Source organism: Natator depressus, chromosome 7, assembly GCF_965152275.1.
Source record: "Natator depressus isolate rNatDep1 chromosome 7, rNatDep2.hap1, whole genome shotgun sequence".
In the NCBI taxonomy this organism is placed as follows: Eukaryota; Metazoa; Chordata; order Testudines; family Cheloniidae; genus Natator; species Natator depressus.
This window is the reverse complement of record NC_134240.1, coordinates 25,210,789-25,236,765: the sequence shown is the minus strand read 5'-3', so window position 1 is coordinate 25,236,765 and position 25,977 is coordinate 25,210,789. Positions and strand designations below refer to the sequence as shown.

General features: G+C 43.4%; 1 protein-coding gene across 1 annotated transcript in view; it reads right to left on the bottom strand.

The window, feature by feature from the left end:
- The window catches only part of ARHGEF3 (Rho guanine nucleotide exchange factor 3), a 317,845-nt gene that overhangs the window by 279,087 nt on the left and 12,781 nt on the right, over positions 1-25,977 (bottom strand). The window contains exon 2 of the mRNA XM_074957735.1: positions 20,759-20,854. Coding sequence (XP_074813836.1) covers positions 20,759-20,854 — 96 coding nt within the window. The remainder of the gene's footprint in view (positions 1-20,758; positions 20,855-25,977) is intronic.

Genomic DNA, 25,977 nt, shown 5'->3' with positions numbered 1-25,977 from the left:
GAGTGTCTCCTGTAACAGCTGCGTGACAGCTACAACTCCCTGAGCTACTTCCTGATGGCCTCCTTGCAACACCTTCTTTATCCTTTATCAGACACCACAGGACCTTCCTCCTGGTGTCTGATAACACTTCTACTCCTCAGTCCTCCAGCAGTACACCTTCCAACTCTCAGCTCCTAGTGCCTCTTGCTCCCAGCTCCTCACACACATGCCTCACTGACTGAAGTGAGGTCCTTTTTAAACCAGGTGCCCTGATTAGCCTGAATTGATTCTAGCAGCTTCCCAATTGGCTCCAGGTGTCCTAATTAGCTGGCCTGCCTTAATTGGTTCTAGCAAGTTCCTGAGTGTTCTGGAATAATCTCTGTTATTTTACCTAGGGAAAAGGGACCTGCTTAATCTGGGACTAACATATCTACCTTCGACCACTCTCTTGCAGCCATCTGGCCTGACCCTCTCACATAAGGTTTTAATTATCTCAGAGGTAGCACCAGACACCCTCAACTCTTTCAGTAGACATGAATGGTGTGGATCAGTCACCGGTGGAAAATCAGCTCACCTGTGTTGCTTCTAAGATTTCCTGTTGTATGAAAATTTTAAAAAATGGATGATACAGAGTTGTCATACCCGTGCCAGATGTATAGTTCCTGGTGTCTTGGGATTTTTTTTTATGGAGAAAGATATGAAAGACAGTACCAAACATATTTCTAAAACTCTCTAAAATGTTTTTCAAATAGTAGTTTTCCTGTAAAATGTGTGCAATGTACAAAATTATAATGATGTATTATAAAGGTTTTATTGACCCTTATTTGGGGTGATCTCTGTAACTCACAAGTGCCTATGTCACTAGTGACTAATGCCATCATCTCAAACAGATGCCAATAAAGCCTTTATACCACAATACACAACGAGATTTTCTCTCTGTATTCAAACACTTCACTATTTAACAATCAGTTATCACAACATTTCTGATTCAGTTTAGCCAGGGCCAGATTTTCACTAACCAATTTCACTTGCTGTTCAGAGCTAAACATTTTCGTACAGAAAATGTAAGTTAAGGAAATCAAGTCAACTTAAAAATCAAGTTACACCAGCTTTTTGACAGCACTTTGCAAACAGTCAGTTTAACTGTTTTGTCTGTATAGCATTCCTATTTCTGCAAGCTTTTCAGAAAGCAACAGGGGAGGGGAAAATTCATTAAGAGATGCTTCTACATGCCACTATGATAAACTGAAGTGCAGTAGAATCAGTGAAGAAGACCTCCCATCAACATAGTGCTGTCTACACCGGGGGTTAGGTTGTATAACTGCTTTGCTCTGGAGTATAGATTTTTCACACCCCCCAGCAACGTAGTTATAGCAGTGTATGTAGACCTGGCCCAAAGCTTTCAGCTCTGAAGTTTCCCATTGTCAGCCAAGATGGCAGCCATCACATACAGTCTTAGGTGACCATTTTCAGAGCAATCCTTACATTTCCATGAAAAATACCTTCTCAAGTTTTCCTCAGTTTGCCTTGTCAGTAAGATGGGAAGAAGAGACATTTTTAATGATCTGTAGCACTTGGATTTTTAAAATCCTTTTTCTGTATCAAAGCAACAGACCATTGTAACTTTTCAACATTTCTCTTAACACTTCAGACACTGCAATGCATTTGGTCCTCTCTCCCTAATCTTTGTGAGCATTCCACTTACTTGGTATGTCAGAGTGATGAAAAACATAATCGCCATGCCTGTGCATTTATAAACAAAATACCACTCAGGGCTGTTTAAAAGTGGTGTCAGTTTTTACCTGCAGAGAGCTTGCCATAATAAACTGAAACCACTGATGAATTTCACAAATATTTGCTTTGTCTCCCTAGGTTACTCATCTGTATAATAAGAAAACAAAAGCATATAAGTGAGAGAAAGTAGTAGTACATTATACCGTCATAATTAAACTTATAAAAATGCTACAAGAGATCTAATGCAAATGCATATGAGCTGAAATATAACTATATAACTAAGGAAACAAATTCTGGTCTCAAGCACAGACTTAGGGAACAGAGTATTGTGCAGCAGTCTAGGGAAAGAAATACCTGTCCCCCAGCCTGGACACAAGGAATAAAGCACCTGCAAAAACAGACAGCTAATACGGTCTATGACAGCAACAGAGGCTATAGTTCCCTATGCTGAGTTTGGGGCCCAAGGATCCATGCTGTGTGTAGACCTACTCATATGACCACTCAGTCATCCCTGCCCACGTTCTCACACACTTTCGCCTCTTCCTCAAGCACCCAATCAAAGCACAGGAGGAGGATTGTGGAGTTTCCCAGCACAGGCTTTCAGCAGCTTGTCTCCCCTAGCCCCCTGCCAGTGGAAATATTCTGGGTACAGAATTCAGCATTTCTGCTACATTTCAGACCAAGCATGCCGACTGGTGTGGTAACACAGGATTAGGCTCCGTGTGTCAAAACAATTTTATTTCTTTCTTTGGGAACCAGTCAGGATTCACATCCACAGTCAGTAAATGCAAGCTGTACAAAGTTTTCTAAAACAGGAGGATTAAACATATGTTTAAACTTATTTGCCTCTGGGAGCTCTTTTCCTGTTACAAAGCCCATTTTGTCCATGTGAGACCCTAAGGTCAGCAGCTGGATTGCCCTCATATTAACCATTTGAGCACAGTCTCCTTTCTTGATATGTGCTGCAGAAAATGATACATGAGTTATCTGCTCCAGGCTCTGTGTCTGCTCTACTGGATCTTTATCCATTTCCTGATTAGCTTTCAGGATTTTAGTTCCAATACAGCTGTTTGCATTGTAATAACTCTTACAATACAGCTGCTCCTTTTATGGGCATAGAAGTTCATTGAGCAAGACATGAACAAGTTGGGTGACAGGGATGTGGGCTTGGGATTTTTTTGTTTTATTTTTAGTGTTCTTTCTAAGTAGGCACATTTCCATCTTGTCTTATTAAAATATTATCCATTTACTACAGTTATGCTAGCATTTTGTGTGCATTTTCTTTGTCTTCTCCAAACACTTCCCCACCTTTGCAATGAAACATAGCTGGAAATCAGCTAATTCAAGGACTTTTGTATTAAAAAAAAAAAGACTCCATATAAATCATCAAGAAGATTGAATCTGCGAATTATGGTTTTATCATCCCTTGTGCAGACATTCTGACCATATATCCTTCAATCACTATGTATCTTCTGTGCATCTGCAGTAAAACTGCACTTAAGTAGTTTTCTTCAAAAAGTGAACCATACTAACAAAAAGCTGATAAAAGCAAATTATGGAAGAAGTGTCATTAGGCATGTTTATGTTTCACAGTTTTCTAATCATGGAATGCAGTTTTTTCTTCAACAGTTAGTAGCTGGTAAAGGTTGCAACATTAGTACGATGACTTCAGCTCATTTTTAATTAAATGTAACATGTCATGAATCTGTACATCCTCCTCACATCAAGCTAGAGTTCAGTCAATTTGCCATGGCTCATCCAAAGAGAAATATTCAATGTGGTGTGAAGGAATTTAGCACCACTAGTCGCATCATCATTAAAAGGAAACTTGACTAAATCCCAATGCATTGTGCTAAGTATCTACTATGCTGTCTGAGTACCACTTCTTTGCTATGAAGCATATCCTCATCTGCCCTTCAGTTTTTATCTATTATGTACTTTCAAGTGTCACTCACAGGTATTTTGAACCCACATATCTTTACACTACTACTTTCATTTTTTAAAATGTAGAACCACAAAAGTAAAACAGTACATGAAAAACTTTCTTGTGCTTTAACTATTCTCACCTCAATATTTATAAATTACTACTTGATTTTTGTTGTGTCTAAGATGTTTCCATATTTTGAAGTTAATATTAAAACAAACAAAAACAAACAAAAAGAACCCCTCTAGGCACGGTTATTAACACCCTCCTAAAGTTACAGCTAATCAATTAACTTAATTCAAGTGGGTGTAAAACACTACCATTCTGTTTTGGTAGTTGGGCTCCAGGGACTGCTTAATGCCAACTGGCAGAGGGCATAAGGGTGTATAGGGATTTACAGGGATCCCGTGTCTGATGTCTACATAATAATGCACCAAAGGGTGGCATGTGAGGTCTCTAAAAACAGGCAGACATACTGGCCATCTTAGTGACTGTGAAATGTATGTACAGGTAATTTCTTAAATATAATATATTTATACTGGAAATTATGTTCTTAAAGACCTTGAAGTGAAAAGCAGGTCACCAGGTGGTGACCAGCCTCAGACAGACTGTGTTCAGGCAGGGGATAGGAGACACTTATCTCTCTTTGTCTGGTCAGGTGTGTATTATGTATCTCAGAAGATAAGCCCATCTGCAAGCAGAGCCAGATGCTGATTAAAAGACTGCAAGGTCAACAAGAAAAGGAGGCCACATGGAAGAACAATCAGCAGGAAGTGTCCTGTTTATGAATAACAATCAAAGGACTGTTGAGAGATATATATCTGGGATTTTAAAGAGACAGAGGGGGATCTTTCCAGTGAGGAGGCAAAAGGACAGTGTGAACAGAAGATCACAGCCAAGCCTGGCTGTCATATGCTGCAAGAATTTTGGGTAAGCTTTTGTTCTATATGACATGACAATACTAGTTACGTAAATTAAGGCTCTAGATAGCACGTTATGATTTTAGTTTCTATGTAACCATTTGTTTCCATTAATTCTACTTGCTTCTTCTCAAATGTCTGTTCTTTCTTAAATAAACTTCTTCTCGCTTTTACTATAAACATATCTAAATGCTGTGTATTAAGCAGAGTGGTTATCTTAAGGTGTAACTGGTAAGCTGCTCTGTACTATTCCTTTGAAAGTAGCAGAGCTGTGAACTGCGTGAGTGTCCAGTGGAACAGGGGCTGAGCACTCCAGAGGATAGCTTGGAGTGCTCAGGGGTTGAACCATACCTATCCTTTACCTGTAAATAGAAAGCAAGGCCGCCGGAGGGCTGGAAGGCAGTGCTTGTGTTGCCAGAGGCTGGTGGTAATTGGGAACTGACCCATAGCAGAGACATGACATCTAATTTGTTCTTCTGTAAATGACTACACAAGGAGTAGGACAACACAGCATCAGGCCCATTAAATGTATGAAGTACACTGTAAAAATTATGTATAATCCACATATACTTTGCAGTAAATTAAGTCCCTTTACAACCAGCACTTGCTGTTCTTATGCATCAAGAGCCTCCAGTAGCCCATGATTTTGAGATGGTAGAAAATCATCAAGCATAAACAAGCAATTAATGTCTGGGTGGACACCCAAACAGTTTAATAGTAGGCAGAGAAAAGCTTCTTTAACTTCAACCTATACCTATAGTAACTTTCTAGTAACGAGTTTTTCACTGTTGTTGGAATTGGACTGGATTTTCTACCAGCAATTTTGTGATTGAATTTTATACTGGTGGAAGCAAGGGACTCTGAATTGCTTCTAGCCCGTTACAGGGCAAAATGGTTCTCTTACCCAGGACCATGAGGTATGGGAGTAAGACTCCACATGGAGAAGCAAACAAAGGGTTTTTTTTTCCTGCATATTCCTTTCTGACTGAGCATTTTTTGCCTACTTGAAATATGCAAGTGGCACCCAAGAGCTCTACCATACATGGATCGCATCTGCTGTAGAAGGAAAGTGAACAGGAACAAGTGCTGAATGTTGAGAGGTTGCAATGACAAAGCAGATGTGTTAGGGGAAATTGTAGTCCTCCTGGGGGCAGGAAGAGAATGCAGATGCTGAATAGGGAGATGGGAGATGAGTACCAGCCAATTACAGCTTGGCGAGAGCTGGGGAGCCAGTCAGACCCCACACAGCTGTTGGCTGCAGTAAAGGGAGTGGAACTGATAGACATTCTTATTGAAATATTGATGGCCTGCTAGATACTGGAGAACAAGAATGAGGATTAAAGCAAGGTGCTGAGGCTAGAGAATAGCAGGGGAGGTGAGAGCAAGGGAGAGATCAGGAACTGGGAGGCTGTAGGTTTGTCTCAATGCTACTAATCACAATGGCAGGGTGAGGCTTTCCTATTTCAGCAGCTACTACTCCCATACCAGGCATATTATCCAAGCCTTTATATGAAAAGAGAACTTCATTAGTATTCCATAGATAACTTTTTGGACAGGGGGTGGGTAGTGGTGGCCCTGCCACTGTTTCCTCCCAGCTACATCCCAAGGTCAGATCCAGGGTCAGCAGTGCGAAGAAGCAGACAGACAGTTACCTGCCTTTACAGTAGGAGCAGCATGATGCAACAAGCAAGCTGTGCTCCTCTCCCCTTCACAAGCTCTCTGTTTATCAAAGTGTATGTTGCCCGCAGTATTTAACCCATAGTAAGAACTAGGCTGAAATGATATAAATCCATTGTAAACAGATTTAAGTATATCCACACACAGATTATTTACAAAATAGATTTAGTTAAATCCAACAGAAATTGATGCGAATTGTGTTTGGATGAGATGGGGTGAAGAAGAGTTCCTATATTTGGTGCTGCTTTTTTTTCATTTGGAAACTGTTTTTTGCAAGATTGGGCTGATTGACAGGGAACTTGAGTTTACTATGATGTTTGAATCTTCCCAACAGAAGAAAACAGACACTTAATTTTTGTAATCATAACTCCACATTCTCAGAATGAAGCAAAAGTCACTAAAATTAAGGACCCGCAAATATTTCACAACTACAGTTTCTTCTTGTGTCTCATATTAAAATTGACGGAAGTGTTGGCATTGATGGCACAGATCTTATTATCTGATGTTAGTAGTATAAGGAAGCTCTGAATTCTGAAGACCAAATTATTATATTTATGAAAATCATGAACATATGTTTACTGTATTTAAAATGAGATAAGAGAGCCTCAGTCAGACCTGCCTTTCCCCGTCCAATTCATTGGCTCAACCAAATTCAATCAGAGTCTTGGCATCATTCACTGAAAAAAGTTGTTACATGAACCAGAAAACTTGTTTTTCTTGGAAGACGTTTCCTCTCAGATTGAGCCAGCAGTCAAAATTATATAACTCAATGTCTCCACCCATTTAAAAAAAAAAAAAAAAAAAGAGGAGTTAGCAGATTATTAACATTTTGTATGGTGCTGTATAGAACTAGTATTGAATGCGCAATATTTTACAATGACAGATCAAAATGGTTATATCACAGTAAATGGTCCAACAGAAAACACTCCATAAAGTCCTGATCATTCAAATGAATCCCAGTACACTAAGTAAGGAAGTTAACCACCAACAATGCAGGTTATGTTGATAGAACTGATGTTACTTTTCCTTGGGTTATTAATCTTTCCTAAATCTAGGGTATCCCTTTAGCATGAATTACATGGACAGAAAAATGAGAAGTAAATAAATGTACTAGCTCTCTTCATAGCTAAACAGTTAATTTATATTTTATATATATATATATATATATATATATATATATATATATATATATATATATAAAAATAAATACTTCCAGCAGATAAACGACAGCAAATTTTCAATCACAGCAAATTTCCTATGCCTATACCTTTGTGTGTCGTTGATTTTCCAGAGGTTTCCTCAATATTGTTACCATCAGTTCAGCTTGACTGGTAGTAGCTCTAGAGAAAGTAGGGCACCAGGTGACCACTTATTTTGTCAGACAACAAAGTGGTTAAACTGTTGGCAACTGCATGGATACCCAGCTATGTTAGAGCTCCCAACATTGCTATCACTGGCAGAGTGGAACTGATATTAGCAGTGGTGGGGAACTGTTAGCAAAATATCTGGTGTAGAAAACATCATAATGAATCTCTCTGCTGGTGGATTGGAATAAAGTGTTTCCCTTACCCAGCCCCCCGCTTCAAGTTTTCAATTGGCTAAAAACGGAATCATGTGACCAATTACTACTCTAAACTATTGGATAGAAAAAGACAAGGTTGCACCTTATAAACATGTTACATCCATGAGTAGTATGTATTATTGGTGGTTATAAGTCCGTCAACATAAGGGTGTGTGGGTGTGTGTATATATAAGTTATAGTTATAAGCAACTACTGATCTGTTGTACTCAAAACAGTCTACAACAATTGATTAAAAAAATTTATTAAATCATTTACTAACACTTTATAAATTATAACTAGGGCCCCACCAAATTCATGGTCCATTTTGGTCAATTTCGTGGTCATAGGATTTTAAAAATCATCAATTTTAGGATTCCAGATATTTAAATCTGAAATTTCATGGTATTGTAATCGTAGGGATCCTGATACAAAAAGGAGTTGTCTGTGGCAGGGTGCAAGGGTATTGTAAGGGGGATTGCAGTACTGCTACCCTTACTTCTGCGCTGCTGCTGGCAGTGGCGCTGCCTTCAGAGCTGGGCAGCTGGAGAGCAGCAGCTGCTGGCTGAGAGCCCAGCTCTGAATGCAGAGCTGCCGCCAGGAGCAGCACAGAAGGGTGGCATGGTATGGTATTGACACCCTTATTTCTGCGCTGCTGCTGACAGAGCCCCACCTTCAGAGCTCAGTGCCCAGCCAACAGCTGCCATTCTCCAGCCACCCACCTCTGAAGGCAGTGCAGAAGTAAGGATGGCAATACCACAATCCCCCTAAAATAACCTTGCGACCCCCCTGCAACTCCCTTTTGGGTCAGGACCCCCAATTTGAGAAATGCTGGTCTTCCCCATGAAATCTGTATAGTATAGGGTAAAAGCACACAAAAGACCAGATTTCACGATCTGTGACGCGTTTTACATGGCCGTGAATTTGGTAGGGCCCCATTTATAAATTTAGTCATCAAATTATTCAGCCCATTGGGGGGGAAGCGGAAACAAGGACTGACGCAATACTTAAACCCTTCATGTGTAGCATAAGTATGCCCTAAGTGGCAGATAAGATCTTCCTCAGCTCCCCTGCACCAAGGTGACTTTCACCCTAACCTGCATAATTAACACAGTTACACCATGCATTTCATATTATACATTCCAAATACCGTTAACATCAGCACTCTGTAACAACCACACATTGCCATGCTGAAAAACAGAATCCTCTATAACCGAGCCAAATTGAGAACTGAAACAGAACAAACACATTTTTGGAATCAGACTATCTATATAAAAATCTTAAAGCCGTAATGAAACATTATACTGTTAGGACAAAGTAAAATGCAACATCTGACCATATATACTAATCCTCTGTCCCCACCCTGCCAAAAAAACCCTCAAGAGCTAAACAAAAAAAACCCAGCCACATAGCCATACCAATTCTTCCCCTTTATCTTTAATCTCATCTCCAAGTTCCAAACAGGTTTCAGATAATAAAATAAAGAATTCAGCCACTCTGTTTTGTTCATTACATCTAAGACATTGGATGTATCAATGAAGCAGTCAACTTCTCAGATCAGAAGTGCAAAGTAAGCAGACACATAGCAGGCAAAGGGCAACTTCTAACAGACGTTTGTTTTCTAAATTAAAAGATCACCAAACATAAAAGTTACAGTATGTAGTTTGAAATACAAGTTAAAAAGACATGGGCCACATCTAAGCTTTTTTCATTACATTAAAGGCCACATTCTCAGCTGGTGTAAATTTTCATAGCTACATTGACTTATCTAATAGATACACTAACTAGAAAAGCTAGGACAGGGTACTTAAAGAGAAAAGGATACGACAAACCTTACAACAGAATGTTCCACTGCCCCAGCAAGAGTTAAGTCACAATGTGTCCTTCACCACTGGAATTGTTCATTCATCCATCCTCCAGGAATAAGCATTTTAGTGCCAATGCAGATCAGTCAAGTTATTATTGTCCCTAATTAGCACTCCACAAGCTGTAACATTCTTTACTCACAGCAGATTGAGACTTTAAAAGAAGTGAGATTCTAACTTTAAAGATTTAGGACACTTTAGATTGGTTACTATCGGTGTGCAGTGTTTCTGGAACAGGGGTGTGCAAACTACGGCCCGTTTTAAGCCGGCCCGCGAGCTGCAGGGTCAGTGCCTGCGGATGGGGCAGCGTGCAGAGCCGCCTTGCCGCGCCTCCACATAGGAGCTGGAGCAGGGACATGCCACTGCTTCCAGGAGCTGCTTGAAGTAAATACCGCTTGGAGCCTGAGCCCTTGAGCCTCTCCCCACACCCCAACCCACTACCCCAGCCCTGATCCCCACCCTGCTCTCCAAACCCCTCAATCTCAGCCTGGAGCACCCTCCTGCACCCCGAACATCTCATCCCCAGCTCCACCCAAGAGCCCGCACCCCCAGCCAGAACCTGCACTCCTGCCCCAGCCCTGATCCCCCTCCTGCCCTCCGAACCCCTCGGTCCCAGCCCAGAGCACCGTCTTACACCCCAAACTTCTCATCCCCAGCCCCACCCCAGAGCCCGCAACTCCAACCACAGCCCTCACCCCTTCCCGCACCCCAACCCCAATTTTGTGAGCAATCATGGCCTGATATACAATTTCTATTTCCCGATGTGGTCCTCAGGCCAAAAAGTTTGCCCACCCTTGTTCTAGAGTGTATATCTTACACCCAAATGTCCACTGATGAGTCTGAGTGAGGGCAAAATACACTAGCACCAATAGAAACTGACATTTGGATATAAAGATCTAATACATATCAGCCTGATCCTGTAAAGTACTGAATAGCCCTCGCTTCCATAGACTTCAGTGGCACCCGGCACCTTTCAAGATTAGGCCATAATGATGGCTACAAGCAATGAACAGGGAAACCTGTTGGGAGAAGATGGGTTCTGCACAGATCTCCATTGATTCAGATAAACATCCGGAATTCTGGATTTTTATCCCATCCCAAATCCTGAGAGGTATTTTTACAACTGTACAAAGGAGATTTCTGTTTGATCTCCTGATATTAAGATTTTTAATTTTTAAGATGTCTAAAATAGAAAAATGCACACACAGGACTACAGCCCCTGGGAGACTAGTAGCTTGTGATCCCCAGATGATTTGATGAGAAGACTGAGTGGAGGATGGGGAGAAGTAAAAATATTAGCAACTATGGCAGAATTGTACCACATACGGCAGAAATCGTGGATAAGAATAGACAGGCAATAAATCAGAGGATTTTAAAAGACCAGATATCAGTAAGACAAGACTGACCGGTAACATCCATTACTTTTCCACACATCCCTGTGGTGAATTACAAATAAATAATAGGTTTCCTAGTAACAGCCGTGTTAGTCTGTATTCGCAAAAAGAAAAGGAGTACTTGTGGCACCTTAGAGACTAACCAATTTATTTGAGCATAAGCTTTCATGAGCTACAGCTCACTTCATCGGATGCATAAAGTGGAAAATACAGTGACGGTGTTTTTATACACACAGACCATGAAAAAAAGTGAGGATGTTTTTATACACACAGACCATGAAAAAATGGGTGTTTATCACTACAAAAGGTTTTCTCTCCCCGCACCCCACTCTCCTGCTGGTAATAGCTTATCTAAAGTGATCACTCTCCTTACAATGTGTATGATAATCAAGGTGGGCCATTTCCAGCACAAATCCAGGGTTTAACAAGAACGTCTGAGGAACAGGGGGGGAAGGAATAAACAAGGGGAAATAGGTTACTTTTTATAATGACTTAACCACTCCCAGTCTCTATTCAAGCCTAAGTTAATTGTATCCAATTTGCAAATTAATTCCAATTCAGCAGTCTCTCGTTGGAGTCTGTTTCTGAAGTTCTTCTGTTGTAATGTCGCAACTTTCATGTCTGTAATCGCGTGACCAGAGAGATTGAAGTGTTCTCCGACTGGTTTATGAATGTTATAATTCTTGACATCTGATTTGTGTCCATTTATTCTTTTACGTAGAGACTGTCCAGTTTGACCAATGTACATGGCAAAGGTCTGTGTGTATAAAAACATCTTCACTGTATTTTCCACTTTATGCATCCGATGAAGTGAGCTGTAGCTCACGAAAGCTTATGCTCAAATAAACTGGTTAGTCTCTAAGGTGCCACAAGTACTCCTTTTCTTTTTGCGAATACAGACTAACACGGCTGTTATTCTGAAACCTGTCATTATGCAAGGCACTGCATCTTGCCGTATGGAGTGGAAATCTATCAACTGCATGAAAAAACTTGTACAGATACGGACAGACATCATCTTCCTTTCCAAACGCAAACAGATGGACATCGTACCAAAAGGACTGAAGGTAAAAAATCCATTACAATCTACATACCACACAGACTATGCTGACAGCTTGTGCCACACGCTCTCAAAGAAACTGCGGAACCACCCGATCAACATCCTCTACAGCAAACAGGAAAAAATTAAGAATGAGCTCTCAAAACTGGATACTCTCATAAAAAAAACAACCTTCCACACAAACTTCCTCGTGGCTGGACTTTACTAAAATTAGACAAGCCATTTACAACACTTTGCTTCTCTACAAAAGAAAAAGGACACTAAACTTTCTAAACTACTACATGCCATAAGGGGCCACAGCAATGGTTCCCTTAACCCACCCAGCAATATTGTTAACCTATCCAACTATACTCTTAGCCCAACAGAAGAAGCTGTCCTATCTCGGGGCCTCTCCTTCTGCCCCTCCACCCCTACAAACATGATACAGTTCTGTGGTGACCTAGAATCCTATTTTCGACGTCTCCGACTCAAAGAATATTTCTAACACACCTCTGAACAACATACTAATCCACAGAGACCTCCCTACCAACACTACAAAAAGAAGGATTCTAGGTGGACTCCTCCTGAAGGTCGAGACAGCAGACTGGACTTCTACATAGAGTGCTTCGGTTGACGTGCAGGGGCTGAAATTGTGGAAAAGCAGCATCACCTGTCCCACAACCTCAGCTATGCAGAACACAATGCCATCCACAGCCTCAGAAACAATTCTGACATCATAATCAAAAAGGTTGACAAAGGAGGTGCTGTTGTCATCATGAATAGGTTGGAATATGAACAAGAGGCTGCTCGGCAGCTCTCCAACACCACTTTCTACAAACCATTACCCTCTGATCCCACTGAGGGTTACCAAAAGAAACTACAGCATTTGCTCAAGAAACTCCCTGAAAAAGCACAAGAACAAATCCGCACAGACACACCCCTGGAACCCCGACCTGGGATATTCTATCTACTACCCAAGATCCATAAACCTGGAAATCCTGGGCACCCCATCATCTCAGGCATTGGCACCCTGACAGCAGGATTGTCTGGCTATGTAGACTCTACATGCCCTACGCTACCAGCACTCCCAGCTATCTTCGAGACACCACTGACTTCCTGAGGAAACTACAATCCATCGGTGATCTTCCTGAAAACACCATCCTGGCCACTATGGATGTAGAAGCCCTCTACACCAACATTCCACACAAAGATGGACTACAAGCCATCAGGAACAGTATCCCCGATAATGTCACGGCTAACCTAGTGGCTGAATTTTGTGACTTTGTCCTCACCCATAACTATTTTACATTTGGGGACAATGTATACCTTCAAATCAGCGGCACTGCTATGGGTACCCGCATGGCCCCACAGTATGCCAACATTTTTATGGCTGACTTAGAACAACGCTTCCTCAGCTCTCGTCCCCTAACGCCCCTACTCTACTTGCGCTATATTGATGACATCTTCATCATCTGGACCCATGGAAAAGAAGCCCTTGAGGAATTCCACCATGATTTCAACAATTTCCATCCCACCATCAACCGCAGCCTGGACCAGTCCACACAAGAGATCCACTTCCTGGACACTACAGTGCTAATAAGTGATGGTCACATCAATACCACCCTATACCGGAAACCTACTGACCGCTATTCCTACCTACATGCCTCCAGCTTTCACCCTGACCACGCCACACAATCCATTGTCTACAGCCATTGTCAACTCCCTTGAGTTCCTTCAGGATAGGTTCTAGATCCTTAATAATGCGATACCACCGCATTTGCTCCAACCCCTCAGACAGAGACAAACACCTACAAGATCTCTATCAAGCATTCTTACAACTACAATACCCACCTGCAGAAGTGAAGAAACAGATTGATAGAGCCAGAAGAGTTCCCAGAAGTCACCTACTACAGGACAGGCTTAACAAAGAAAATAACAGAACGCCACTAGCCGTCACCTTCAGCCCCCAACTAAAACCCCTCCAACGCATTATTAAGGATCTACAACCTATCCTGAAGAATGACCCAACACTCTTACAAATCTTGGGAGACAGGCCAGTCCTTGCCTACAGACAGCCCTCCAACCTGAAGCGAATACTCACCAGCAACCACATACCACACAACAGAACCACTAACCCAGGAACCTATCCTTGCAACAAAGCCCGTTGCCAACTGTGCCCACATATCTATTCAGGGGACACCATCACAGGGCCTAATAACATCAGCCACACTATCAGAGGCTCGTTCACCTGCACATCTACCAATGTGATATATGCCATTATGTGCCAGCAATGCCCCTTTGCCATGTACATTGGTCAAACTGGACAGTCTCTACGTAAAAGAATAAATGGACACAAATCAGATGTCAAGAATTATAACATTCATAAACCAGTCGGAGAATCATAGAATCATAGAATATCAGGGTTGGAAGGGACCTCAGGAGGTCATCTAGTCCAACCCCCTGCTCAAAGCAGGACCAATCCCCAATCAAATCATCCCAGCCAAGGCTTTGTCAAGCCTGACCTTAAAAACTTCCAAGGAAGGAGATTCTACCACCTCCCTAGGTAACGCATTCCAGTGTTTCACCACCCTCCTAGTGAAAAAGTTTTTCCTAATATCCAACCTAAACCTCCCCCACTGCAACTTGAGACCATTACTCCTTGTCCTGTCCTCTTCTACCACTGAGAATAGTCTAGAACCATCCTCTCTGGAACCACCTCTCAGGTAGTTGAAAGCAGCTATCAAATCCCCCCTCATTCTTCTCTTCTGCAGACTAAACAATCCCACTTCCCTCAGCCTCTCCTCATAAGTCATGTGTTCCAGACCCCTAATCATTTTTGTTGCCCTTCGCTGGACTCTCTCCAATTTATCCACATCCTTCTTGTAGTGCGGGGCCCAAAACTGGACACAGTACTCCAGATGAGGCCTCACCAATGTCGAATAGAGGGGAACGATCACGTCCCTCGATCTGCTCGCTATGCCCCTACGTATACATCCCAAAATGCCATTGGCCTTCTTGGCAACAAGGGCACACTGCTGACTCATATCCAGCTTCTCGTCCACTGTAACCCCTAAGTCCTTTTCCGCAGAACTGCTGCCTAGCCATTCGGTCCCTAGTCTGTAGCTGTGCATTGGGTTCTTCCGTCCTAAGTGCAGGACCCTGCACTTGTCCTTGTTGAACCTCATCAGGTTTCTTTTGGCCCAATCCGCCAATTTGTCTAGGTCCTTCTGTATCCTATCTCTGCCCTCCAGCGTATCTACCACTCCTCCCAGTTTAGTATCATCCGCAAATTTGCTGAGAGTGCAATCCACACCATCCTCCAGATCATTTATGAAGATATTGAACAAAACCGGCCCCAGGACCGACCTTTGGGGCACTCCACTTGACACCGGCTGCCAACTAGGCATGGAGCCATTGATCACTACCCGTTGAGCCCGACAATCTAGCCAACTTTCTACCCACCTTATAGTACATTCATCCAGCCCATACTTCCTTAACTTGCTGACAAGAATACTGTGGGAGACCGTGTCAAAAGCTTTGCTAAAGTCAAGAAACAATACATCCACTGCTTTCCCTTCATCCACAGAATCAGTAATCTCATCATAGAAGGCGATTAGATTAGTCAGGCATGACCTTCCCTTGGTGAATCCATGCTGACTGTTCCTGATCACTTTCCTTTCGTGTAAGTGCTTCAGGATTGATTCCTTGAGGACCTGCTCCATGATTTTTCCGGAGACTGAGGTGAGGCTGACCGGCCTGTAGTTCCCAGGATCCTCCTTCTTCCCTTTTTTAAAGATTGGCACTACATTAGCCTTTTTCCAGTCATCTGGGACTTCCCTCGTTCGCCACGAGTTTTCAAAGATAATGGCCAAGGGCTCTGCAATCACATCCACCAATTCCTTTAGCACTCTCGGATGCAACTCGTCCGGCCCCATGGACTTGTGCACGTCCAGCTTTTCTAAATAGTCCCTAACCACCTCTTTCTCCACAGAGGGCTGGCCATCTACTCCCCATGTTGCGATGCCCAGCGCAGCAGTCTGGGAGCTGTCCTTGTTAGTGAAGACAGAGGCAAAAAAAGCATTGAGCACATTAGCTTTTTCCACATCCTCTGTCACTAGGTTGCCTCCCTCATTCAGTAAGGGGCCCACACTTTCCTTGGCTTTCTTCTTGTTGCCAACATACCTGAAGAAACCCTTCTTGTTACTCTTGACATCTCTTGCTAGCTGCAGCTCTAGGTGCGATTTGGCCCTCCTGATTTCATTCCTACATGCCCGAGCAATATTTTTATACTCTTCCCTGGTCATATGTCCAACCTTCCACTTCTTGTAAGCTTCTTTTTTATGTTTAAGATCTGCTAGGATTTCACCATTAAGCCAAGCTGGTCGCCTGCCATACTTACTATTCTTTCGACTCATCGGGATGGTTTGTCCCTGTAACCTCAACAGGGATTCCTTGAAATACAGCCAGCTCTCCTGGACTCCTTTCCCCTTCATGTTAGTCCCCCAGGGGATCCTACCCATCCGCTCCCTGAGGGAGTCGAAGTCTGCTTTCCTGAAGTCCAGGGTCCGTATCCTGCTGCTTACCTTTCTTCCCTGTGTCAGGATCCTGAACTCGACCATCTCATGGTCACTGCCTCCCAGATTCCCATCCACTTTTGCTTCCCCCACTAATTCTTCCCTGTTTGTGAGCAGCAGGTCAAGAAAAGCTCCTGCCCTAGTTGGCTTGTCTAGCACTTGCACCAGGAAATTGTCCCCTACGCTTTCCAAAAACTTCCTGGATTGTCTATGCACCGCTGTATTGCTCTCCCAGCAAATATCAGGAAAATTAAAGTCACCCATGAGAACCAGGGCGTGCGATCTAGTAGCTTCTGCGAGTTGCCGGAAGAAAGCCTCATCCACCTCATCCCCCTGGTCCGGTGGTCTATAGCAGACTCCCACCACTACATCACTCTTGTTACTCACACTTCTAAACTTAATCCAGAGACACTCAGGTTTTTCTGCAGTTTTGTACCGGAGCTCTGAGCAGTCATACTGCTCCCTTACATACAGTGCTACTCCCCTACCTTTTCTGCCCTGCCTGTCCTTCCTGAACAGTTTATAACCATCCATGACAGTACTCCAGTCATGTGAGTTATCCCACCAAGTCTCTGTTATTCCAATCACGTCATAATTCCCTGACATCACCAGGACCTCCAGTTCTCCCTGCTTGTTTCCAAGGCTTTGTGCATTCGTATATAAGCACTTGAGAAAACCTGCTGATCGCCCCTCATTCTCAGTATGAGGCAGGAGCCCTCCCCTCACACACTTCAATCTCTCTGGTCACGCGATTACAGACATGAAAGTTGCGACATTACAACAGAAGAACTTCAGAAACAGACTCCAACGAGAGACTGCTGAATTGGAATTAATTTGCAAATTGGATACAATTAACTTAGGCTTGAATAGAGACTGGGAGTGGTTAAGTCATTATAAAAAGTAACCTATTTCCCCTTGTTTATTCCTTCCCCCCCTGTTCCTCAGACGTTCTTGTTAAACCCTGGATTTGTGCTGGAAATGGCCCACCTTGATTATCATACACATTGTAAGGAGAGTGATCACTTTAGATAAGCTATTACCAGCAGGAGAGTGGGGTGCGGGGAGAGAAAACCTTTTGTAGTGATAAACACCCATTTTTTCATGGTCTGTGTGTATAAAAACATCCTCACTTTTTTTCATGGTCTGTGTGTATAAAAACATCTTCACTGTATTTTCCACTTTATGCATCCGATGAAATGAGCTGTAGCTCACGAAAGCTTATGCTCAAATAAATTGGTTAGTCTCTAAGGTGCCACAAGTACTCCTTTTCTTTTTGCAAATAAATAATAGCAGATAGTTAAGATAGTCATTAACACTTGATAAGATAGGGTGAGGTAAAGGTGTACAGATTATATGGTTCTGCAAGACTAAGGGAAAAGTAGAGAGCCATAAAAGAGAACACTATTTGTAGTGTTGTTGTAGCCATGTTGGTCCCAGGATATTAGATAGACAAGGTGGGTGAAGTAATATCTGTTATTGGACCAATTTGCACAGGCGCCAACTTTCCAAAGTGCCGGGGGGGGTGGGGGTGCTCGACACCCGGCTCTGCCCACGCCCCACCCCTTCCCCCAAGGCCCCACCCCAGGCCCTGCCCCCACTCCACCCCTTCCCCCAAGGCCCCGCCCCACTTCTTCCCATCCCTGATCCACATCTTCCCACCCCCACCCCTCCTCTTCCCGCCCAGTTTCACCCACTTCCCCAAGCGTGCCATGTCCTCGCTCCCCCCCACCCCCCCAAGCCTCCTGAACACCATGAAACAGCTGATAGAAGGGGGCAGGAGGTATGGGCACTGATCTGTGGGGCCCACCAGTGGGAGGCGCTGGGGGGGGGGAGCTGATATGGGGGCTGCTGGTGGGTGCTCAACACCCAAGATTTTTTCCCCGGGGGTGCTCCAGCCCCGGAACACCCATGGAGTCGGTTCCTATGCCAATTTGTGTTGGTGAAAGAGGTAAGATCAGGACCTGAAGAAGAGCTTGGTGTAGCTCAAAATCTTGTCTCTTTCACCAACGCAAGTTGGTCCAAGAAAAGATATTACCTCACCTATTTCATCTCTCTAATAAAAGAGAAAGGACATATTTAGGATGTACCCAAATACTAGGGGCATGATAAAACAAAAAAAAAAGTGACCAGAAACAACCAGCTATTAACAGCATCATTAACATGTTTCCCCCCTGTGGGTTAAAAAAAGATGCCACATACACACAACACAATTTGAAGTCTCATTTATGGTTTTGAGGGTTTTCCTAGAATGAGGACAGGGAAAGGAGGTGAATCTGCCACACCAATTCAGGCTGACGAATGAATTTTACAGAAAATTCTCACATATTTATTTTATTGAAACAAATATTATTACTCAACACTAACTCCTTAACAAAAGTCCAGTTGGGGATACAATATGGTTTGCTATTTTTTTTTGTTTCAATAGTATAATAAGTGAAACCATACTTCTCTACAGGTTTCAGAGTAGCAGCCGTGTTAGTCTGTATTTGCAAAAAGAAAAAGAGTACTTGTGGCACCTTAGAGACTAACCAATTTATTTGAGCGTAAGCTTTCGTGAGCTACAGCTCACTTCATCGGATGCATTCAGTGGAAAATACAGTGGGGAGATTTATATACATAGAGAACATGAAACAATGGGTGTTACCATACACACTGTAACCAGAGTGATGATAACACCCATTGTTTCATGTTCTCTATGTATATAAATCTCCCCACTGTATTTTCCACTGAGTGCATCCGATGAAGTGAGCTGTAGCTCACGAAAGCTTATGCTCAAATAAATTTGTTAGTCTCTAAGGTGCCACAAGTAGTCCTTTTCTTTTTGCATACTTCTCTACATACAAGATAGATGTGAGTTAGCCCTCTTGGCAGGCTGGTTACATGTTCCTGGCATGAGTTTATTCTGTTGTTTTTCTTCATGATGAATGAGCAACATCAGCATATCCTAGCTAAATCAGGAGTGCAACAGTGAGATAAATGTGTGCACATAACAGGGAAGGGAAGGCAACAGAATGACTCCCCATTGTCTTCCGTGGAGCTGGAGTAAACCCTGTATAAACAAGTGGAGAGTTCAGTCTCAATGCTCATTCAGAACTTGGCCCCTCTGGTCTAAATGCCAATACGTGTGCTAAAAGCAATGTAAGGTGCAGTGGTGGTTTTACTGATGAAGCAACCTTGGTCATCATTAAAATTAGTGCTGTTTAAATGACTAATTTGTTTTGGTTCAGTCAACAAACCAAAATAAAATAATAGCAGCTTCACAATGACCCAAAATGAAAAAAATTGTTTCATTTGTAACAATATGTTTTGTTCATTTCAACCTTTTTTAAACCTTTTTTTTTAAGATTTAAGTAAAATGCAATACAAAAAGATGTTTCAAATTGAAGTATTGAAACATTTCATTCTGAATAAGTTAAAAAAGAGAACATTTCAATTTTGTTCAGATCTTCCCTTTCCTAACTGAAACAATTCTGCCAATTTGACCCAAATTTCTTACATACTTCAGTTGACCTAAATCAGCCTTGGTTAATCAGAAAAGTTTTGTCCAAAAAATTCATCCAGCTCTAATTAAAATGTAAGCATTTGTAAACAGTTAATTGAGGTTTCCAGTTTTCTCCTACACTTAGAATAGAAGTTTCTTTGGTAAGTTTTGGAAAATGTTGACTTTTTAATGGCTTCTACTGTACCAGCCCACTAGAAACTACAGTGAGACCACAGACCTGTTTAACAGAATATCTGTCACCTGTGAAGTGGCTCAGTTCTCCATTACCACCAATGTGGATGAGATTTAAAGTGTATGACAAAGTTGAAAGATCCCATATGTGCAATCTTAGCCCTATTAGAGTCAGAGGGAGTTTGGCCAATGACTTCAGTGGGGCCAGGATTTCACCTCATCTCTTCCATTACCAAACCTGTGAGACACCCAGACCTGCACTATTATATAAAAATAAATAAAACCCTTCCCCGCTTTTCATGTTTTATTGTTAGACACTAGAAAGAGAGGGAAACATAAAGGTACTTCTTAATTATTTTTTTAATTACTTCTCTCATTGTTTATTAACCTCTTGAAAGATTAAAATTAAAGATTGTTTACTTACCAAACTTTTTTTTCCTCCATTCCTCCTCGGGCACACTGGTTTATTATTTGAGGGTTGCTCATTATGCGTGCTGGGCTACTGCCATTCATCTTTTTTCTAAAAAAAGAATAAAAATATTGAGTAATTAAAAAAAAATTCAGGTGAACAGATTTATGCATTTGCAAATATATACAAGAGAAACAGAGTAGATCAAACTTTGGACAAGCATTTTAGGACCAAATTTTGCCTGCCTCACTCGAGTAATCTCCAAGTTAATCAATGGGATTACTTGCATGAATAAATTGAACAGTATTTAGCCGTTGTTTTTCAGAGTTGCTAGTTCTGCAGAAGCCAACAGTGATTGCCTTTTGTTTACTTCTTTGAATGTGTGCCAGCACAGTTCATGTCAGCAGGATTATGTACAGAGCTATACATAATGTTAGTTATGTTCCCACAGAGCAGCAGCCGGAGCGAACATATTACTTTAAGATGAGCCTCAGAACATTGGTGGATCGATTTACTTTTCAAATGTTTAAAAACGTAGAGGATCTTCTTCACTAAATTATATCTTTTCTAAGGTCAGATTTCAGCCCCAAATTGATGAAGTGCCATTTTCAGGAATGAGGCCTGAAGTCATTCTATAAAACAGCATAAACATATTCAAGTACTGGCAGTAATAATTTCCATACTGAAACATTTCGGAAAGGTACACATGGCCTAATCTGCTCCAAGTCTGTGCTTTTCACATGCTGTCAAGGTTCCTTCCCCACTCTGAACTCTAGGGTACAGATGTGGGGACCTGCAGGAAAACCTCCTAAGCTTACTATTACCAGCTTAGGTTAAACCTTCCCCAAGGTACAAACTATTTTACCTTTTGCCGCCACCACCAAACGTCTAATCGGGTTTATTATTGGGAAAGAGTCGTTTGGAAATGTCTTTCCCCCCAAAATCCTCACCAAAACCTTGCACCCCCCTTCCTGGGAAGGTTTGATAAAAATCCTCACCAATTTGCATAGGTTACCACAGACCCAAACCCTTGGCTCTTAAAAACAATGAAAAAAGCATTCAGTTTCTTAAAAGAAGAATTTTAATAGAGGAAAAAAGTAAAAAGAATCACCTCTGTAAAATCAGGATGGTAAATACCTTACAGGGTAATTAGATTCAAAACATAGAGAATCCCTCTAGGCAAAACCTTAAGTTACAAAAAGACACAAAGACAGGAATATCCATTCCATTCAGCACAGCTTATTTTCTCAGCCATTTAAGGAAATCATAATCTAACGCATATCTAGCTAGATTACTTACTAAGTTCTAAGACTCCATTCCTGTTCTGTCCCCAGCAAAAGCATCACACAGACAGACCCAGACCCTTTGTTTCTCCTCCCCCCCCCCCCCAGCTTTGAAAGTATCTTGTCTCCTCATTGGTCATTTTGGTCAGGTGCCAGCGAGGTTATCCTAGCTTCTTAACCCTTTACAGGTGAAAGGGCTTTTCCTCTGGCCAGGAGGGATTTTAAAGGTGTTTACCCTTCCCTTTATATTTATGACACATGCTAATTACAAGTATAAACTAAGGCCCCCAAAATTGAGAAAGTTAATTGCATCATGAAATATGATTCACAGTAGTAATGTGAAACTTCTCTGCAAAGGTTGCTTTTGGGGGGTTTTTTGTTTTTTTAATAGTCAAACAAAATAATACCAGGTATTTTCAGCCATCAGAATCATCCTGTTTGTATTGAGCAAGCTCTGGATTTCATCAGACTCTGCCTACAGATTTATCATAGAATCATAGAATATCAGGGTTGGAAGGGACCTCAAGAGGTCATCTAGTCCAACCCTCTGCTCAAAGCAGGACCAAGCCCCAATTTTTGCCCCAGATCCCTAAATGGCCCCCTCAAGGATTGAACTCACAACCCTGGGTTTAGCAGGCCAATGTTCAAACCACTGAGCTATCCCTCCCCCGCAAATATCAGGCTAACAGTATTTACATCAGCAGTACGACAGATCAGTGTCTTCTGCAGACTAATGAATTAAAACAACCAGAATGCAAGCCACCAGAAGCTAGGAAAATTTCTGGTAAACATAATGTTTTTCCTTTCTTCAAATAAAAGGGTCCAGAGATCCATTACAATGGGTACTTCCGCCAGCTTGAAGCAGAACCAGACCTGACAGTCACTGGCAGTAGGGAAATGACCCATCCCCAGCAGTTTCCTCCAGTTTTATCTATCTACACAGCAGCAAGCAGCTCAGCCAAACCTCCCTGCCACAGAGCTTTAATGAGAAAAATTTCAACCTTTATTTCAAATGTCTGACTGGGGCACCGTAGTGTAACTATCTAATTCCCAGCTGCGTCCCAGGGTTGAATTTGCCTTTTGGAGACATTGTCAACTCAGCTCCCTTTCCCCTTCCAAGATGTTTCTGGTATCCACTGCACCTGCAGGCTTCAGGGAGTGAGCAAGGCCAAGAAAGCCAGAACCAAATGGAAAGGTCTGTGTCTCCTGCTTCACCTGCCCGGCACTCTCTTTACTGATGTGTCTTACTGGGGAGCTCTGCTGGCTCTGTAGGCAGAGTGTAGTCCCCCCTGCCACACACACACACACTCAAGCCCAATCTTGGTGGGGTTGCCTCAACCTTTAGACACACAGACACAAACTCTTCCCCAAGAAGGCAGGAATGGAATAGCTCGCTTCAGGGGTAAGCTGCTCCTACTTCTCCATCTCCATCTGGGGAGGAATGCCAGAAGGGTAGCACACTGGATAGAAAATTGGGCCTTTGTCCCTATAGTTTGCACCAGCAGCCACACTCCTGACTGTAGAGCAGGAGTGGGCAAACTATGGCCCGGGGCCAGCCCTCGAGTTCCCACCAGGCAGCGGAGTCTGGGGCTTGCCCTGCTCCAGCCGGGGTGTGCTCCTGGAAGCAGCAGCATGTCCCCGCTCTGGCTCCTACACATAGGGGAAGCCAGGGGGCTCCGCACGCTGCCCCTGCCTCAAGTGCCGCCCCGCAGCTCCCACTGGCCAAGAACCAAGGCCATAGGAGCTGCAGGGGTGATGCCTGTGGGTGGGGCAGCGTGCAGAGCCGCCTGGTTGCACCTCCATGTAGGAGTAGGAGAGGGGACATGCCGCTGCTTCTGGGAGCTGCTTGAGGTAAGTGCCCCCCAGAGCCTGCACCCCAGACCCAGCCCTGATCCCCCTCCCGCCCTCCAAACCCCTCAGTCCCAGTCTGGAACACCCTCCTGCACCTGCAACCCCTCATCCCCAGCCCCACCCCAGAGCCTGTACCCACAGCTGGAGCCCTCACACCCCCCCACCCCTCAATCCCCTGCCTCTGCCCAGAGCCCCCTCCTGCACCCTGAACTCCTCTTTTCCAGCCCCACCCCAGAGCCTGCACCCCCAGCTGGAGCCCTCACCCCCTTCTACACCCCAACCCCCAATTTCATGAGCATTCATGGCCTCCTATACAATTTCCATACCCAGTATGGCCCTTGGGCCAAAAAGTTTGCCCACCCTTGCTGTAGAGCTTGGCCACCTCCTCACATTCTGCCTCTTCTCTGGATGTGGTTGGAGGGCAATGGACACTGCCAGCACTGGAGAATACAGTAAGGGGCCAACACGTCCAGCTCCCTCATCTTGCTACCTCCTCAGGGGAACCCTACTGATATCCCTGGTTGGGGCCTCCCAGGGAAATGCAGATCCTTCTGGCCCATGTGGTAGAAAGGGGTAGAATCTCTGGGGAGGCCATTTTTGAAACCTCGTTCTGTTACTGAGAGACCCAGAAGGGGCCCTTATTGTGAAGGGAAGACAGTAAGACTAGCCTATTTGAAGGTAGATAGAACAATTATTCTTTGAGATGGGTGTCCCTGTGGGTGCTCCACTTCAGGTGAATGCATGCCCCCATGCCTTCGATCAGAGAGTTTCAGCAGCAGTGCTCGTCTAAGTCATACATGAGCTATTCCCGTCTCTCACCGTTGTCGGTGCCTATCCAGCACACACACGCCCCGACCCCCCTCAGTTCCTTCTCTACCGTAGAGTCTGGAAATTGAACTCTGAAGTAGATGTGAGGAGAGAGGGTAGTGGAGCACCCACAGGGACACCCATCTCAAAGAACCTCAGTTACTGTACAGAATGAGTAACCTTCTCTTCATCGAGGAGTGTCCCTGTGGATGGTCCACTCCAGGTGACTGTTGAGCAGTGCCCCTCAATGGATGGAAGGGGCTTTGGACCTGTGTATGTAAATGAAGATGACACTGTAAGGCCAGAGAGACATAGGTATCGAATAGCAAAGATTGTGGCATTGAAGAGTCATGTGGTTTTGGCACCAAAGTGGTCAGTGCCAATGATGCTGCTGCAGGCACAGGTGTCAGTGCTGACCTCAGAGCATTCTGCACTACTGGAAAAGGTAGTGGCACCATAGGCTGTGGGGAATGCCTCGGTGCCATGTCCGGTTCCATCAGTGCCATAGCAAAGGAGGAGGGCATTTGTTTGCCTCTCAACTCTGAGCCTGTCCACTTGGGGTCAGTGGTTGTCATGGTACACACAATACTGGAGGATCCTGGTGCCTTGTATGTACTCAGTTGCGATCTGGTCATTACCGAGGGTAGGGAATGACCTGAAGACAGCTTCTGTTTGCTGGGTCTTTCAGTGGAGAAGTTGATGCTCTTTTCCTCGGAGCCTTTTTTGGAGGAATGAGCCTTCTTGTGTGGAGAAGATGACATCTCTGGAGATGTTTGTCTGCTGGCCAGGATTGGATACCAGGCACAGAGACTTCTCCAGAAGAATAAGTTTGAGATGCAAATCTCTGTCCTTTCAGGCTTGAGCCTTTAAGTTACTGCAGTGAGAGCACTTCCGAGGTGTATGTATCTCACCTAAGCAGTGGACACATTGAGAGTGCCCGTCCAGCACCAGGATCGCCCCCTGGCAGGAAAGGCAACACTTGAAGCCTGATGAACCAGGCATACTGTAACTATGGCAGTTCAACTGTATAGTTGAACAGCCACTATTCAGATGGGTAGAAATAGAGTTATAAAAAGAAAAACAAATTTAAACAGAAAATAAACGGGGAAAGAAAGGGTAAGTAACCATATCTAATCTATTAAAAAGTATTCTAAGAAGAAACTCTTCTAAGCTCTAAGAATAGTATCTGTTTTCACACTGCTGGGAGCTCTGTCTCAGGCCAAGGACGGTTAAGAAGGAACTGAGAGGGGTCGGGTTGCGAGTGCTAGGTAGGTGCCGACAACAGCATGAGAT